Source organism: Lepidochelys kempii, chromosome 5 (genome assembly GCF_965140265.1).
Source record: "Lepidochelys kempii isolate rLepKem1 chromosome 5, rLepKem1.hap2, whole genome shotgun sequence".
Classification (NCBI taxonomy): Eukaryota; Metazoa; Chordata; order Testudines; family Cheloniidae; genus Lepidochelys; species Lepidochelys kempii.
The window spans coordinates 35,557,947-35,577,068 of record NC_133260.1 but is presented as its reverse complement, the minus strand read 5'-3'; the positions used below and the strand labels follow the sequence as shown (position 1 = coordinate 35,577,068).

Below are 19,122 nucleotides of genomic sequence, written 5' to 3'. Positions count from 1 at the left end.
TCTTCCACAGACTGCTTCCTACCACTTCTAGTATCTCTCCTTGTTCTGGCTGGGCTGGTTCCAAGTCCCCTCCCCAGGGAGCAATGGCAGCTTTTCCTAGGAGCCCTTGTTTGCTGCCAGTTTCCTGGCTTTATAGGCCTCACCTATTCCTGCCCAGCTGAGCCTGCTTTCAGTCTTCCCTTCTCCTTGGCTCCCCCTCCAGGTGCAGCCTGTGGAGTTAATTGGCCTGCCTGGCCATCTTAACCTCTTCTAGTTGTGTGTGGGTGGTGTATTGTCTAGCACAAAGTGGGCTGTCTGGTTTTAGGAGGTATAGGTAAGAGAGGAAAGATCTGCCTTAGGCTAAGAGTAATGGGTGAGAAAGAGGAGTGCAGGTGTGCTAACAGAAGGCTTTTTTTAAATTCTGTTCCTGTGGCTACCATGATCAGAAACAGGTTTGTGGTGTTTTCTAGTTTATCCGCTGTTGGTTGGTTTTAGAATATTCTTTCCTTTTTGTGTTTATGTCTTCCTGTGATTAGTTTAATGTTGTATTTTTAAAGGTTTTTATGTTTAGTATTTGTTGTATATTATGGGATGTTATTGTTTCATATTTGTTTCATAGTTGACTCTTTGCCCAGTTAATAGGTCTTGTTAATTATTCTGAGTAGTCTTGGATGGATTTTTAAAAACTGTAAGATGGTTAATTGGGTTTATTGGTTTAAAATATGTTGTTGAATTGCACAAAATAATTTTTTATTGGTATGTAACTGTTTCTTAAAGAAAAAATCATTTACAGTTCTAGTGTACTTTTTTTGTTAATCTAGTACAGATTTTTTTAAATAACAATACAAGCGTATTAAAGTCAACTGTTGCTTTTTTATTTCTTTAGAATTTCTGATTATTCCATATGAATGATTTGCTAACTATGTAATTCTCAGGTTGTTGGTATATCTTAGTATAGTAAGTTTCTAGAGACCTTAATTTTGGGATGTCACCATACAGCTGTAACAGTACCTATTGAGTTAAAGTTAGGGAGAGGTTTTTGTCTTTCAAACTCTTTGATTATAACATATTTATGTAAATAAATTCTGTAACTGTCTTAAGGAATGTTTAGAGTTGTGAGGATGATACTTGAAGGCATTTGTGTTAGAAGTAATCCTCCAATATAAAAGTGTTTGAAAACCACTGTAGTGGATGTTCCTGGTCTTCTGCTACAGGGGAAACTAATGGGAGAAAAAGGCAGGGAGTTTAAAAAGAATGAAAGGGTAGAAGTTGAGGTGAAAGAAGATGCAGGAGCAGTCAGTATGAAAAATAAACCTCTCCAAATTTCACTAGTGAAAAGCGTATTAGCGTGGGGAAAGGGAGTTTCTTTTCTTCAGAAGTGGTTCTCTTTTCCCTTTTTAAAGGTTTCTTGTATATAGCGATAGTGAAAGATGCTGGATAGACATCTTTGAAGGCTAAAATCTTCTGACCACAGAAGAGGTGTAGCTAAGTGCATAGTACAAAGAAATAATAGACTATGTAATTGAGCAAAAAGGTTCTTCTCTGTGTTTTCTTTTTGCAGGAAGGGATTCGTTATTTCCACAGCTGAGTTAGTATCCAGAGTATTTAATGATGAAATTATTACAAAACTGAAATGTTGGAGCAAGGGGTTTTCCAGCATTCTGTTCGCTTTTTGACTGCCACTGCATATTGAGTGGATGTTTTCAGAGAACTATCCACAATGACTCCAAGACCTTTCTTGAGTGGTAACAGCTAATTTAGACCCCATCATTTTATATGTATAGTTGGAATTATGTTTTCCAATGTGCATTACTTTGCATTTATCAACATTAAATTTCATCTGCCATTTTGTTATCCAGTCACCCAGTTTTGAGAGATCCTTTTGTAGCTCTTCGCAGTCTGCTTGGGTCTTAAATATCTTTAGTAATTTTTGTATCATCTGCAAATTTTGCCACATGCCCGGGTTTGCTCTAGACCTTATCTTCAGACTGGGTTTGGATGCAGAGAACACAAAAATCACTCCCCTGTCCTGAACAGATCGGGGACTTCTCCGCTTGGAGAAAGTGGCACAGTAGGTAGAGGGTATCGTGGTCTGCCCACATAAGCTCATGGATCCAGTTGGTGTCCTCTGAGAATCCCACCCAACCAACAGGCCAATGACTTCTAGCCACAACCACATGTTGAGCAAGACCATAGACCAGGGGTGGGCAAACTTTGTGGCCCAAGGGCCACATCTGGGAATAGAAATTTTGGGGTGGGCCATGGATGCTCACAAAATTGGGATTGGGGTACAGGAGGGGATGAGGGCTGTGGTTGGCGGTGTGGGCTCCAGGGTGGTGCCAGAAATGAGGAGTTCAGGGTGCGGCAGGGGGCTCCGGGCTGCGGCAGGTTTCCGGCTGGGGGTATGGGCTCGGGGTGGGGCTGGAGATGAGGATTTTGGGGTGTAGGAGGGTTCTCTGAGCTGGGACCGAGGGATTCGGAGGGTGGGAGGGGGCTCCGAGTTGGGGTGCGGGCAGGGGTGCAGGCTCTGGCTGGTGATGTGGGCTCTGGGGTGGGGCTGGGGATGAGGGGGTTGGGGTGCAGGAGGGTGCTCCAGGCTGGGATCGAGGGGTTTGGAGGGTGGGAGGGGGATCAGGGCTGGGGCTTGGGGCACAGGGAGATGCTTAGGGGTGCAGGCTCCAGGCAGTGCTTACCTCCGGTAGGTCCCAGCCAATGGGAGTTTCTGGGGTGGTGCTTGGGGCGGGGGCAGAGTGCAAAGTGGAGCCCCCTGGCTGCCCCTCTGCATAGGAGCCAGAGGGGGGCCATGCCACTGCTTCTGGGAGCTGCATGGAGCAGCCCCTGACCCTGCTCCCCGGCTGGAGCGCCAGAGCGTGGCAAGCCCGAGACCCCGCTCCCCAGCAGGAGCTCAAGGGCCAGATTTGGCCTGCGGGCTGTAGTTTGCCCACCCCTGCCATAGACACACTGGTGGCTAAACCAATGTCCTGTTCTCGTTTCTCTCTTCTTTCCAATTGCTCCCATCATGATTCCTTGATGTGACAGAATGGAGTGGGAGTTAAGGAATCCCGAATATATTGACACAAAAGAAGAGGAAGAAAAAGCAGACCTCAAGAAATTCCTGAAATACTCCTCTACAGCCATAGTCTTTTTCTCAACTGCTACTAAATCACACTTTTCTGGACTATCTCTTCATCAATCCAGGCTACTTCCATACTCCTTGTGAAGAACTCTTTGCTTATAATAGTTATGAAGATTGCTCACACCCCTCTCTTGGTGACATGAACTATACGGTGGTCACCACCAAAAGCACATCTCCCTGATGCCTTGCTCTCTGTAGAATACTCGTTCAAATTAATGATCTCTGGTCTCCATCTGTAAGGTGCTCTATGGTATGGGCCCAAGCTGCTGAAAAGAATGTCTCAGAACCTAATCTCCCTCAACAGCTACATAGTGCTGTTAGTGCTACATAGCAAAGGGGAGAGCTTTCCTGGCAGCTGGTCCAAGATTATTGAGCGCCACTCCGGAAGAGGCAATAACTGCCACAGCTCTTACCACATGGAAGTGGGGTGTAAGCCTCACCTCTTTAGTGTAGCTGTCCCGCAGGAACAATAGAGGCGATGTGCCAACAATATTAATTCCAGGTGAGGAAGAAGAAGCTAGACCTCACTGGATCTTTATACTGTGTGTTCAGTCTGAGTAAGGTATAAATAGATGTACACCTCTCATGCTACCATGTCCCATATATGGAAAGCAGCATGTGACAAAAACCCAAATAAGAAAGAGAAACACATTATTCATGCAGGTCATTTAAAAAATACTGTCGGTTTCATCCCTTTACTATGAATAACTTTAACCGTAGCTTCATAAATCTTGCTTTTGTTGTTGAAAGTTATTTACATTAGAAGGGGGGGGGGGGCGGAGACCAAATGTAGAGAGTTTCAATAACGTCCCAACTAAAATGAGTGCACCTTGAAATGAGATATAGATGTGTCCTTTCTGTACCTATGTTGAACTAGTTAACCCTTCATTTTCCACACTTAACTAAATTCAGCAACAGTTTTACTTTGTGATTGTGTTCTAATATATTTAGTTAAGATTTATTTTTTCTTAATCAATAGAGGTTCACCTCCATGTCTCAGGTCTAGATAAAAATAAAGCCAGTGTTTTCACCCTTCACATCTTTACAGTCCAAAAAAAATCTGGATTGGGAGTACTTAAAAATGGAGAAAAAAAAATAAGATGTGGGAAAGGATCTAGTGTATTAAACAATTTTTTCAAGAGGGAGGGAGTATGAACAAAATATAACATAATGTATAGACTATAGAAGTTCATCTAGAAATAATGTCTGTCTTTCCTTTAATACTTCCAGATGGACAAACTATTTGCGACTTTTACAAAGTACCACGCTTTTCCTATCTGCTTACATCAGCTCAGAGAAAAACATGCATTTCTGTCTTGTGCTGTTAAGAGTGGGGAGTATTACTGAACTGAATGGTGAGAGAATCATGGCTTGGGCAGCAAGTTCCATCTCTCTCAGGAGCCTCTTAGCAGCCAGTCACAGAGATGCATTGCAGTTCCAGATCAGGCTTTATTAATCTCCTGATGCAAGTTTGTGCTGTGGTATAGATGCTTAATTTTGTTGCTGGGAGGAGGATGGGAACTTGGTCAGGGAAAATGGTGTCCCAGAATGAAGGTGGAGTTGAAAACCATGCAACCCTTTAGAGATCATCCTGTTATTGGGAGCTGCTGTAAAAGGGAACTGGCTACCATCTTTTTATGTGTCTTGGCTCAGACTCTACACATTCAAATAGATCTGGTTCTTACTGCAGGAAAAATAATATTTTCTTCCTGACTCAGTTTTTACTGCTGCTGTTATCTGTAATAGCTGTGGGTTTGGTTGTTACCTGTAATTTGCTGTGGTTTACTTTTTTTTCTTTTTTCTTTGAGTGTGTGTAAGGTGAATGAACAAATCTGCATGTTGTTGTGTTTGTAAATCTTCGTGAGTTTAGCCAATAAAAGCACAGGTGAAGGGAAGCAATACAAGTTTAGTAAGGTTTGCAAGCAAGTAATACAACTTTTATTTCTATTATCTTGAGGAATAAATCCTCATGTGACTTTGGCTAATGTCTTACTACGCCAGTAGAGTCCTGTACCTACTTAGAAATAAAGGGTTCTTGACAAAGCATTCAGACTCTGTCTATATATTGCTTTGATTCAGAAGTGGAAAGTATCATTTTTCTTTACCATAATTGGGGTAAGATTCTGTCTGTCTCTCTCTGGTAAATCTAGCCCTGTATTAAGGACAGTGTAGAAGCAGTCCAGGGAAGGAACTGAGCCCACTACCTATCTCCTCCACCCACTCCCTACATGCCTGTGTTTGAGGAACTACTGGGTATGGAACCTCTACATCCGATGCTAGAAGGAGAGGTGGAGATATTATTCTGTATTGTGTATGCTGCCGCACGACTGCTTAGGGATAGGCCATAATCTGTCCCTTGGGATTTTTTTGTTCCTGAGAATCGTGTTCCTAGTGATTAATCAAATGCCATTCAAAGGGAAACAGTGAGGTAAATGAGGATTAAAAAATTGACTTTTTAAAAATATACTAGGCCAAATTCTGGTATAAAGCTAGAATAACTATTAACTTAATTGAGCTTTGGATTTATGCTAATGTAACACAATGCAATTTGGCCCATTATTTTTTAATTAGATACTGGTCACCATTCTGCTCTCAATTAGGTGCAACCCAACACATCAGAATTTGGCTCAATTCCCTTTTAATGTGGATTATATAAGGAGATAAATATTGCATTTGTGGTATGCTCCTTCTCTTCTTTCAGCAGGAAAGCAGTGCATTAGGCAGTTGCAAACTATTCCCGAGTGATACAAAATCATTTTCTGAATATCTGTTTTATTTCTCTTCTGTTAACAGTTTCATAAAGGTTGTTTGTTTGTGCCTTTTCTCTTTAGGCCATTCCACGTAGAGCCTTCAAATATTGTCAGTGTGAATGATGACCCACAAAGAGTTACAGATGAAGCCTCAGCAATGAATAAGCGGATTCATTACTATAGCAAGCTCACTTCTCCTTCAGATAGGGCACTGGTAAGGAAAAGATGGGTTAAAGATGCCATTAATTAACGGACATGACATGCAGGGTGTAGTGGGTATTGTAAGTGCCTGACTTCTGCAATTTACAGCTGAAAAATAAAAAGGAAAAACCCCAGTTAAAACAAACCTTGAGGATTGCTTTTAAATGAGGTCTTATTGGCTGAGCATGCTTGAGTTTACATAGAACCACAAGTCACAACTGCCTGCTTAGGTGGAGAAAAATATGACTAAGAGATGCAAACAGTCCTGAGTCTTACAATATTGGCCCAGTCTTAATACTTGGTCAACAGAACTTTAATAAATACATATTTAAGTTGTCAACATGGAAATCTAGGCACCTAAATTTAGGTATCCAAGCCTGTTTAGGGCATTTTCTGTGTATAGCCTGTCACTGTCATGTTTTGCTTGTTTAAGTCGACTATTTATGTATAATTGAAGCATCAGAAATTCTTTGTTACTAATACATCTTGTTTTATCCATCTATTAGATTGCTCCTGATCATGTACTTCCAGCTCCAGAAGAAATGTATGTGTACAGTCCATTAGGAACTGCTTTCAAAATCGATGGTTGCACGGATGGTTATGGCAAAAACTCCAGCATAGTGACAATGTATGTTAAGTACTTTCTTGTATGGTAGCCCAAAATTGCATTATTTTGGAAGTTGTCTATTGTAAATTTCATAACTTTGTTTTTAAAAAGTTGGCATGAAATAACAATGCTCCTTAATTCTCTGTGTTCTTCAGATTTATGATCTGGAATACAATGATGGGCACATCTATACTAAGTATGCCCTGGGGTATAAAACAGGTAAGATCAATGTGTATTCAAAAAAAATTTGCATGGAAAAAATTTGCATTGTTCTTTTGTTCTATTTGAATCAATATTTATTGTTAACGCACAAAAATATAAATGTATTTCTCCTCTTAAACAGGCAGGATTTACCACTGGAATCTGTTTGATCTTGTTAATGGGCAGCTTGACACTTTATTGCTGTTACAGAGTTGTGAAATCACGGACAATGATACGTAAGACTCTGTTACGTTACACAAAGTAGTTTTGTGTGAGATCTTGAGATCCTGAATGATGATGATTTTTATTATTACTGTTTTTGTTTGTGTTTCTGCCAATGTTTGTCTGAATATTTCTTTGATTTACTGTTCATTAGATATGGGACCAAACAAAAATGCCTCATTTGTTTGCCCCTGAACTTTGGGGAAGTTTGGGTTCTGGATTGAGACTTTGTGGCTTGGGGCCCATCTCCACCTGTCACATTGCTGCTTTAATTTATAAGGACCTGTTTCTTCTTAAGCAAATTTAACCACATCTGAACTCCTTCAGTCAAACTCCACCAACCATCTGATGTAATAGAAATCAAGTTATGGAACAGAATGTTGTCCCCGACAAGTGTATTTTAAGTTTGGTGGCATTTATCTAGCAGTGAAAGGAGACTTATTTTACTTTGAGTCAGAGTTCTATGTAAACAGCACAATCTCTCTTAATCAGAGTATTTTCATGTTTTATCACCTGTTTCATTTTTTGTGTGTATTTTTGTCTTTATTCAGCTTTAATAGATACCTCAAACTGGGAATTCCCAGATGTTTGCAAGTACTATTTTGGATCCTTTGGTCAATGGTCCAGTCTTTTATTTTCAATGGTGTCTCTTGTTGGAGCCATGGTTATTTACTGGGTACTTATGTCCAACTTCCTGTTCAACACAGGAAAATTTATATACAGTAAGTATCAGTGTTTAAGTCTTTTCAGTTTGGTGTGAATCAAAATTCTAGGGACTGAAAAATGGGGACAAATTATCAGTCAGCTTTTTTGTAGCACTGGAGAAATTTAATTTTGAGCACCAATTTATAACCTCTCTAAAAGTTCTACAGTTCTCCAGGTGCATGCTTTTCTTTGAATGATTTTCAGTTAGACTTTCTTTAAAGAGCATCACAAAGCAAGGATGACTTTTGTTACCTTTTCTGCTTGCTGTAATTGTGTGTGTGTGTGTGTGTGTGTGTGTGTGTGTGTGTGTCTATTACTTTTCCATGCTGATGGACCTGTGTGTGTTTAGTGTATTGATATACATACACACAATAGATTTGGTCCTATTCTTGACAGCAAGTTAAAGAAGTATGGGCTGGATGAATGCACTATAAGGTGGGTAGAAAGTTGCCTAGATTGTCGGGCTCAACGGGTAGTGATCAATGGCTCCATGTCTAGATGGCAGCCAGTATCAAGTGGAGTGCCCCAAGGGTTGGTCCTGGGGCCGGTTTTGTTCAATGTCTTCATAAATGATCTGGAGGATGGTGTGGATTGCACTCTCCGCAAATTTGCGGATGTTATTAACTAGGAGGAGTGGTAGATACGGTGGCAGGTAGGGATAGGATACAGAGGGACCTAGACAAACTGGAGGATTGGGCCAAAAGAAATCTGATGAGGTTCAACAAGGATAAATGCAGGGTCCTGCACTTAAGACGGAAGAATCCAATGCACCGCTACAGAATAGGGACCGAATGGCTAGGCAGCAGTTCTGCGGAAAAGGACCTAGGGGTGACAGTGGACGAGAAGCTGGATATGAGTCAACAGTGTGCCCTTGTTGCCAAGAAGGCCAATGGCATTTTGGGCTGTATAAATAGGTGCATTGCCAGCAGATCGAGGGACGTGATCGTTCCCCTCTGTTTGACATTGGTGAGGCCTCATCTGGAGTAGTGTGTCCAGTTTTGGGCCCCCACACTACAAGAAGGATGTGGAAAAATTCGAGAGAGTCCAGCGAAGGGCAACAAAAATGATTAGGGGTCTGGAACACATGACTTATGAGGAGAGGCTGGGGGAACTGGGATTATTTAGTCTGCAGAAGAGAAGAATTAGGGGGGATTTGATAGCTGCTTTCAACTACCTGAGAGGTGGTTCCAAAGAGGATGGTTCTAGACTATTCTCAGTGGTAGAAGATGACAGGACAAGGAGTAATGGTCTCAAGTTGCAGTGGGGGAGGTTTAGATTGGATATTAGGAAAAACTTCTTCACTAGGAGGGTGGTGAAACACTGGAATGCGTTACCTAGGGAGGTGGTGGAATCTCCTTCCTTCGATATTTTTAAGGTCAGGCTTGAGAAAGCCCTGGCTGGGATGATTTAGTTGGGGATTGATCCTGCTTTGAGCAGGGGGTTGGACTAGATGACCTCCTGAGGTCCCTTCCAACCCTGATATTCTATGATTCTACATACTTCTTTAATTCAGTGAATGAGAGTTAGTTTTTCACAGAGGTAAAGCAAGGTGTCTTATACAAAGAAGATAATGATACATTTATCATGGGTTATAATGCCCTGAATCACTGGAGAGTCTCTCATAGCTATGAGAGAAGTTCAATGGATACATGGGAACTGACACTAGGAAATGACCCATGTAATCTAAATCTGCTTTTAGTATTGTGGAGATAAAGACAATCAAGCTGCAAGTGAAATAATCAGGTGTCTTTTAGATGGGATTGAGACTATTCATTTGGGAGTTACTGAGAAACTGCAAAACTCTATTCTACCTCTCTCATTTCAGTCCTAAAAATTTACAGAAAGAAGGAACAGGATAACAGCAGGAGTAGAGCAATCATAGTAAAATTCTTTTTCTTATTTTCAGATTATGTGCATGACATTAACGTAACAGATCTTGTTCCTGGTACTAATGGGAGTAATAGAGGTAAGAAAAGCAAAATAATACTGTGTTCCGCAATAAAATAACTCTCTAAAGGATATTACATGCAGTGATGTAGCCATGTCAGTCCAAAGATATTAGAGAGACTAGGTGGGTGAGGTACAGTAGAATCTCAGAATTACGAACACTTCAGGAATGAAGGTTCTTTATAACTCTAAACAGAACGTTATGGTTGCTCTTTCAAAAGTTTATAACTGAACATTGACTTAATACAGCTTTGAAACTTTACTATGCAGAAGAAAAATGCTGCTTTCTCTTTATATTTTTTTAGTAGTTTACATTTAACGCAGTACTATACTGTATTTACTTTTTTCCATCTCTGCTGCTGCCCAGTTGTGTACTTACGCTTCCAAATGAGGTCTGTTTGTAACTCGGCTGTTCGTAACTCTGAAGTTCCAGTGCAGTGGTTCTCAACCCGTGGGCCACTTGCGGCCCATCAGCACCCAGCTGCTGCCGATGTGACATCCTCAGGGCCATACATGTAGTATTGGATGCGGCCCACAATGATAACGGTAATATCTTTATTGGACCAACTTTTGTTGGTGAGAGAGACAAGCTTTTGAGCTTACATAAAGCTCTTCTTCAGACCTGAAGGGTGAAAATTCTGACCTGAACTCTTTGTAAGCTTGACGGCGTATCTTTCTCACTATCAGTTAAGGAGAGAAATCCTGGAGTTTCCAGTAAGGACAGGAGAGGCTGAGGGAACACTCAGCTCAGCTCTGGGAGCCTTTCATCATAAAACCCAAACCTATCTTGAATTTGAATGGGTTTTTGTACTTTGCAATATTTTACACAACCCTACACTAAAAAGCTACATTAACTCTGGCTATGTCTACACTGGCAGAGTTACATCCCTGGCAGTTACAGTGCCACTCAGAGCACTGAAGGGAAACGGCTGTTGTGTGTTCACACTGTCAGCTGCCTACACAATAGCGTGTTCACACTTGCGGCACTTGCAGCGCAGAGCATCTCTTCCTCTTCTGCCACTAAGAGTTGTGGGAAGGCGGAGGGCATTGCAGGGCATTCTGGGTCCTGTCCCAATGCCCCATGATGCATTGCTTTGCATCCCAGCAATCCCTTTGCTGCCATTCGCATTTGGCGCCATCTTTCAACAGTTTGTGTACTACGCGCACTGCCTCTTTGGTCTGCAGGAATGGATCCCGAACTGCTGACCAGCATGCTGCTCGTTCTCACTAACATATCACAAGTGGCAGTGGAGTTATTCCTTAAACTACAAAGGCAAGAGGAGTGCAACTTTGGTTGTTTTTTTACAGCGCTGCAATGGCGCAGTTTCTGCGCACGAAGTGGCTTGGCCGTGTGTACACCTTGGGAGTTACAACACAGAAAGCTGCTTTACTGTGCAGAAACTTGCCAGTGTAGATAAGGCCTCCAACTCTTTGCTAAACAAGGGCGAAAATTCTCAGAGCTACCAAGTTTTGCATAGTTCCATGTGTGATGTGTTGTGCACATTATTTAATGAGCTAATTTGCAGTTTTAAAATAATTTGTGTATAATCATAAACTTCTGCTTTTATGGTCAATGCACCATTCCCGAACAAGTGTCAGGAAGAGGAGATGGAGCTGCACAGAACTTGTGGGGAGAATGGGCAATGGATGTCTTGGGGTGCTGGGGAGGGTGAGGGTCTGGTTAAGCTGGTGGGTTCTGAATGTGGAGATAAACCCATCCCTCAGCAGTTTAGCCCTGCTGAAGTACAGTACCCACTGCACTGTACTCCAAAGGACAAGGTTCTACATGATACCTGGACATACACAAATCTTTAACTGTCCTGGGACCCCCACCTCTTCCTGGTACCCTCCTTTCCCCCACTCCCCTCAGCGCTGATGTGTTTTTTGTGATCTACGGGTTTCTGGGATAAGTGGGTGGAGTGATACGTGTTGTTGGGGTTGAGTGGGTACTGGGATGTTTGGGAATGCTGGGGTGGGTGGCAAGGGAACTTGGGTCTCTCTCTGGGGGATTGGTGGCTAGAGTGTCTCTGGAGAGGAGGGTCTTGGGGAGTCAATCTGGGAAGTGGCTGAGGCACTCAGAGGCTCTGTCATCTACTGTCTCCACCAGCCAGGTTACCCACTTGCTCCTGCACTTTTCTCTCACTATTGCTGCACCTTCCCCCATTCAGATCCAGCAGGAGGTGCAGCCAGAGGAGAGGCAGACATTTTGTCAGGCTGCCTGAAGCCACAGTGCCACAATCTTCTCCAGTGACCAAAAGGTGCAACTGCAGCTTCTGCAGGCAGGCAGGACAGGGCTGTCAGATGCTTGAATGTCACTTGGCAGCCCTGGATACTTCTCTGCTAAACAGAAAGGGATCAAATCAGTAGGGACAAAAGCATTTTTGTCAAGGGTTTGTGAAACAATGGAGAGAAAACCAATTAGAAAACAGTAATTAAAATTACTCTTTCGCTTTAAATTTCAGAAAAGTCAAAATACTATCTAGAGTTTTGTCTGTAGGTTATTGTAACCTGGCAGGCTTGCTGCCAGCGTGGGAGGAAGAGATTAACAGGGTACAAAGCATTATGAAGTACAAAGGTATAAATGGAGACTAGGAGAACATTAGGACAGGTTCATATTTCAAAGTACAAGACAGGAATTGCTGTTTGCATTTTTCCACAAAAAGCTAAGTACACACCATAAGTTAAACTGTAAACATTTTAAGGGTCTCCTATTCTAGGTGTCTCATCCTCCATAATGTTTGGTGGCTGTGATTGGTACACCAACAATATGACACTGCAATTTGTGTTAATTCAAGAGTTTTAGAACAGCCACTGACTGTATTTGCTCTCTTGAGATGTGTACAAAACCATGTGTCCACTACTGTTAATGCAGGCACCCAGCTTACACGCACAGCCAGATATGTTCACTTACGCACTCAGACATTCCTTCAGCCATGTATTTGCTCGTATGCACAGAGGCAGCTTTGCAGACACTGCTGTGTGTGCATGCACTGCAGCACAGGCAAGCTGCTCGGGGACACACACACACACACACACACACACACACACAGGCACACATGTATGCACTTTGGAGTACACACCGCTACACGCACACACTCTTGCATACACATGTCCGCAGTCATGCATGCCCCTGGATGTTGATCCTGTGCAGCAGTCAGCTCAGACTGCAGGCCTAGTTGGTATTGCTTGTCCTCACATTCAGCTGTTAAGTTGTGATAATGCTCTGCACTCAGTGCTGAGGTGAAGGAGCTACCAGCTGAGAGCGCAGGGAGAAGAGGGTATCGCCCAGCAGTGAAAACGTAGGCTATGTCTGCGTTTGGAGCTGGGGGAGTGATTCCCAGCTCACATAGACATGCTCACACTAGTTCTCATCAAGCTAGTATGCTAAAAATAGTAGTGTAGCCACAAGACCATGGGCAGTGGCGGCACAGGCCAGCTGCTCCAAGTACACCCCTACAAAGTCTAGCAGGTTTAGGCTCAGGGCAGTTAGTCTGTGCCACTGCTTGCCTCTGCACATGCTATAGGGGCTACACTACTGTTTTTAGTGCCCTAGCACAAATGTGTTCTGTTCAAGCTGGGAATCACACCTCCTAGCTCCAAGCATAGATGTAGCCTTAGTGGTAGGCCCAAATGGATGGAGGCAAGCAGAGGAGCAGCAGCTGCGCTGCCAGAGTACTGCTTCTGAGTGCTCCTAGGCTCCCAGTGGTAGAACTTACTCCCTTGGAGATTCAGGTACTGAATTTGTGGACTCATTGCATAGCTTTCATGTAAACAAAGCCCTGTTCTTTGTTTTTGTTCTTTCAGTCATCTGTCCAGGTACTGCCAATAAGGATCAACCAGGCAACAGAAGTGGGATGTTTGCTTCTGTCAACAACACAAGCTTTGAGCTGTTTGAGGAGTGGTGGAGCAAATCACGAACTGTACCATTTTATCTGATCGTTGTTGTTCTGCCCCTTCTGAATCTTAAGTCTCCCTCTTTCTTTGCGAAGTTTAACATTCTAGGTAGGTAATAACATTCCTGGATTGTTGATTTATTATTGGTAAAATACATAGCAAATACAGTGAAACCTGTAGTAATGACCCCACCTCCGGTGGCCAACTCCTTGTCTTAAGCAAACTCTTTGCTGGAAACCTTGGAGATATTTCACTGTTTTGTTTGACCTTTTAGTGAATGATCAGCCTCTGCAAGGGAGTTGGGTATTGCTGCTCCCGTGGGTAACCCTTTAAATAGGTTTCATTGTATTTAGAGTAAATATTAAGTGATTAAATATACACTGTTAGCTTTTTACATATAAAATATCAGCACAACAGCATTCAGCAGAATCTCTGCTAGTTGCAGTTTGCACTAATTGGCATCTTGGTGAATTATTTCACCCAAAAGGCCAACAAGTAAATAGGTATGGAGAAAGCTACTTTGCACTACTAGTGAGAGTCCCTGCAGGTACACCTGAGGAAGTTGGTTGGGAATCTCATTCTGCTGCTGCCCATGCTCAACCAGTGCTGTGGATAACTGGGGACAATAGTTTCCTGGGTTATTAATCCAGCACCTATCAAGGGCACTAGACTCACTTAAAACTTAAATAAATAGATGTAATGCAGCAGCTATCTCTCTCTTTACAGGGGTGGGGAGGGAGGGAATCTGGGATCACAGAATTAGTGTTTAAAAATTGGGATTGTCCTGCAGTTTTCAGGATGACTAGCACCCCAATTTCTTTGGGCTGGTGGCAACTAACTAGATGGGGGCCAATATAGAATGGAGCATAAATAATTTCCTGTCATGATTTATCCTGATGATGATTGTCTCTTTTTTGTGTGTGTGTAGGTACCGTTTCAGTTGTCTACTTAGTTTTTCTTGTTACTCTGAAGGCTGCACATCTGGGATTCCATTTAGAATTCAACTGGTTTACAGCTAATGAATTTTTTGTACCAGGTAAAATAGCTAAAATTAAACACCATGATTAATTGTAAGCATGTATATTGTGCTTAAAATCTTTAAAGCACTTTATAAACCTTCATTATTATCCTCCCAACACCCCTGTGAGCTACAATAGGTAAGTAAATGTTGTTGTCTGCTAATGCCTCCAGAGGGTTTAGGGAAGACTGCACTTATTAGTGCCTCCTGAAGGTTGAGTGACAAAGGTACAGGGAACCGCTTTCTTCCTCCTTCCCAGTTCTCCTACATAGGAGATAGTAATAACATTGCTCCCTGGGATCCAGAAACACAGGGGTTGAAGGCTAGTCATTGCCTGGTACCTCCATTATGCACCAGCTCAGAGAAAACTTGTCTGTGGATAGGCAAGGTGAGGCCATCATTCCATCCCTCCTGTGTGCTGGCACCTTTTTCCATGTTTTATTATTTAAAGTAGTGCTCATGATAGACAAACCTAAGTGAGATTGATTTATAAAGTATAGCAAGTACTCCACTAAGTTCTTATGTGTACCCATCACCATGTGTCCAAGTGCACCTCACACCAACTCCCCACTTCTCATGGTCCTCAACCCATAATTTAGCCCTGTATTTTTAAACGCCCATTAACTGTCCTATACCTTTTTCTGTCTCTTCCTGGCAGCATTGGTTACCAATTGTTTAAGGGATATTAAAGCTCAATATATGAGGTGTCATAAACACAAGAACTTATCACGACTGGATGAATGGAGTAGGAGGCTAATGATAAAAGAGAAAAGATTCTAGTGGAGAAAAACAACTTCTTTTTCTTTTCTTTCTTGTGGAAGGCTTGGAAAGAGACACTAAGGTCATCCCCCTCTTTACAAGAGGCAGTATTACATTGGTGCTCTGAAGAGATGTATGCCTATAGTTTCTAATTGGATCATTCTTCTGGGAATGGGGGGAGTAACTTTATTCGTCATTAATATTTAATTATTGACTCAAGCATAATGTGAAGCTTGGGGACATTCATCCATCTGGTACATTTGGTTTCCCTTGTGGGTTTCCATCTTCCTTCCATGTACTGCTTTTCAAAAGAGAAGACGAATATGTAGGTTTCCCAGTCATGATACAAGTTACAACAACAACTTAACAAATGCAACACTGGCTGTTGTTACAACTAAGAACAATGACCTGAAGAGGACAACTAGGATAATCAAATATATGAAGAAATTTTAATTGGATATTGTAAAATAAGAGGACTAGAAGGTGGATGGTTCCACAAATGATGGGCAGTGGTGGAATCTGTCTAATCAGTGAAGTTAAATGGCCACCATTGCCACAGAGTGTCACTCACTTTCTCCGTTAAGACGTTGATTAGGATCAGTTTGTGGCTTTTTGACTGATCACGATCAAAGAAGAAGGCCATATTGGTTTAAAAAAAACACACCTGGTTTAGAGGGGAAGTGAGGGCAGCTACAAAAGTATAGAACAAATGGAAGAAAGGGAAAGTTGATAGTAATGAATATAAATTAGAAGCTAGGAATTGTAGAAAATTGATAAGGGAAGCAAAGGGACACAAGGAGAAATCTATGGCCAGCAGAGTTATGGACAATAAGAAGTGTTTTTTAAATACGTTAGGAACAAAAATAATTTTAATGATGTTATTGGTCCATTACTAGGTGGAAATTACAATATCAATAATATTTCAGAAAAGGCAGACGTGTTCAATATATATTTCTGTTCTGTATTTGGAAAATCAACAGATGTAGACATGTCATATGATGATTATACTCCTTTCATTCCACTAGTTTCTCAGGAGGATGTTAAACAGCAGCTACTGAAGTTAGACATTTTTAAATCAGCAGGTCCAGAGAATTTGTGTCCAAAGGTTTTAAAAAAGCTGCTGAAGATCTCTCTGGACCATTAATGTTGATTGTCAATAAGTCTTGGAACACAGGGGAGTTCCAGAAGTTTGATAGAAAGCTAATATTTAAAAAGCATAAATGGGATGACCTGGTTAATTGTAGGCCTGACAGCCTCACATAGATCCATGGCAAGATAATAGAATGGTTGATATAGGACTTGATTAATAAATGATTAAAGTAGGGTAATGTAATTGATGCCAATTACCATGACTTTATGGAAAACAGATCAAGTTAGTTTGACAGGATCTTTTTTTTTTTTTTTTTTTTTTTGATGAGATTACAAAAAAGTTTCATTGATAAAGCTAACAGTGTTGATGTAACATACTTAGACTTCTGCAAGGCGTTTGACTTGGTACCACATGACATTTTGATAAAACAAAAAAACAAAAAACGAGAACAGTATAAAGCTAGCCTGGCATATATTAAATGGATTAAAAGTTGGCTGATAAGTCTCAAAATGTAATTGCAACTGGGGAATCATCCTCGAACAGGTGTGTTTCTAGTAGGTGTTAAGGGGCTTATTCCTTCACCCACTTACTTCCCTGGTCCTTCTCGCATGAACAGAGAGCAACAATACCCGAAGTCCAAAGGTGCAAACAATTCGATATTTATTGGGGTGAACTTCCAGCAAGCATGATTCCAGTTTCCTTCCTTAGTATCCTCCTTCCCAGCTCTGACACCACAGAGCCTTACACCTGTGTCCCTGTTCCCATTCCTACCCTTAGCCAAACATGATTCCAACTTCCTTACTCCCATTCCCTGTTCCCATTTCCCCCTTTAGCAGAACATGATTCCAATTTTCTTATCCCCATTCCCTGTTCCCATCTCCCTCCCCCACCCACACACACACACTCACTCACTTCCTCATTGACTACAGATTATATAGTAAAACTTGAGTTCTGCCCAGCTATACCTTAACCAATCATTTTCCTGAAATGTAACTAACCAATCCTAACATATTGTAAAATGATTATGTAACCAATTATATCCCACCACCTTAATTAGTTTACACCCAGCAAAATTAATTATACAGCAGACAGGAACAATCACAGAACCAGAGAGATTATACAGACAAACAATAGCAAAGTGGGAACTATAATGACAAAACAATACAGAAGTGAGGATTTCACATCCCAGTTATGGATAAGTGAGTTCTTGCCAGACAGGATGCTATCAAACTAAGTTTCCTTTTACATTTTCTAGGCACTTTTCCTTTCTCTGGAGATGATAGGAATACAATTCTGTCCTGATAGTGCCTAACAGCCCAATTGCACCTTATTTCAATGTGACTAGTTTGGAATGTGAGGATGTGACTGTTGGCTTCCTAGCTTATGGCTGCTTCTGCTGCTTAGCCAAAGGCCTTAGCCTAAGAACAGGGCCTCAGACTGTCACAGTAAGAGAAGGCCCTTACACCAGCAGACAGTGATTTTGATTCTTTCTTTTATACCTCTAGAACTAGCCAAGTGATAAGAATACACCTAAATTCTTAAAGTACAGGCCTTTGCAGACAGGCCTGAATATCTTTATCCTAACAGAAGGATCCCACAGGGATCTGTTCTTGTCCCTATGCTATTTAACACTTTTTTATTAATGACCTGGAAAAAACATGAAAATATCACCGATAAAGTTTTCACTTGACACATAAATTGGGGAAGTGGTAAATAATGAAGAGGACAGGTAACTAATACAGAGCGATCTCAATCGTTTCATAAGCTGAGCGCAAGCAAACACTATGCATTTAAGATAGCTTGTCATAAATTTAAAGGGACGGGTAAACCCCTTTAAAATCCCTCCTGGCCAGAGGAAAAATCCTCTCACCTGTAAAGGGTTAAGAAGCTAAAGGTAACCTCGCTGGCACCTGACCAAAATGACCAATGAGGAGACAAGATACTTTCAAAAGCTGGGAGGAGGGAGAGAAACCAAGGGTCTGTGTCTGTCGGTATGCTGCTTTTGCCGGGGATAGACCAGGAATGGAGTCTTAGAACTTTAGTAAGTAATCTAGCTAAGTATGTGGTAGATCATGATTTCTTTAAATGGCTGAGAAAAGAATTGTGCTGAATAGAGTGACTATTTCTGTCTGTGTGTCTTTTTTGTAACTTAAGGTTTTGCCTAGAGGGATTCTCTGTTTTGAATCTAATTACCCTGTAAGGTAATTTTACATCCTGATTTTACAGAGGTGATTCCTTTACCTCTATTTACTTCTATTTCTATTAAGTCTTCTTGTAAGAAAACTGAATGCTTTTTCATTGTTCTCAGATCCAAGGGTTTGGATCTGTGGTCACCTATGCCAATTGGTGAGGATTTTTACCAAACCTTTCCCAGGAAGTGGGGTGCAAGGGTTGGGAGGATTTTGGGGGGGAAAGACGTGTCCAAACTATGTTTCCCAGTAAACCCAGTTAGAGTTTGGTGGTGGCAGTGGATATTCCAAGGACAAAGGATAAAATTAATTTGTACCTTGGGGAAGTTTTAACCTAATCTGGTAAAAGTAAGCTTAGGAGGTTTTCATGCAGGTCCCCACATCTGTACCCTAGAGTTCAGAGTGGGGGCGGAACCTTGACATA

The 19,122-nt window shown here is 41.6% G+C and overlaps 1 protein-coding gene across 3 annotated transcripts in view; it reads left to right on the top strand.

Moving 5' to 3' along the window:
* Window positions 1-19,122, top strand: part of SLC38A9 (solute carrier family 38 member 9) — a 69,840-nt gene that overhangs the window by 16,731 nt on the left and 33,987 nt on the right. For all 3 annotated transcript variants that reach the window (XM_073343949.1, XM_073343950.1, XM_073343951.1), the window contains exons 3-10: window positions 5,947-6,079; window positions 6,573-6,694; window positions 6,829-6,892; window positions 7,017-7,110; window positions 7,648-7,818; window positions 9,708-9,767; window positions 13,553-13,750; window positions 14,571-14,678. In XM_073343949.1, the coding sequence (XP_073200050.1) occupies window positions 5,947-6,079; window positions 6,573-6,694; window positions 6,829-6,892; window positions 7,017-7,110; window positions 7,648-7,818; window positions 9,708-9,767; window positions 13,553-13,750; window positions 14,571-14,678 (950 nt within the window). The remainder of the gene's footprint in view (window positions 1-5,946; window positions 6,080-6,572; window positions 6,695-6,828; window positions 6,893-7,016; window positions 7,111-7,647; window positions 7,819-9,707; window positions 9,768-13,552; window positions 13,751-14,570; window positions 14,679-19,122) is intronic.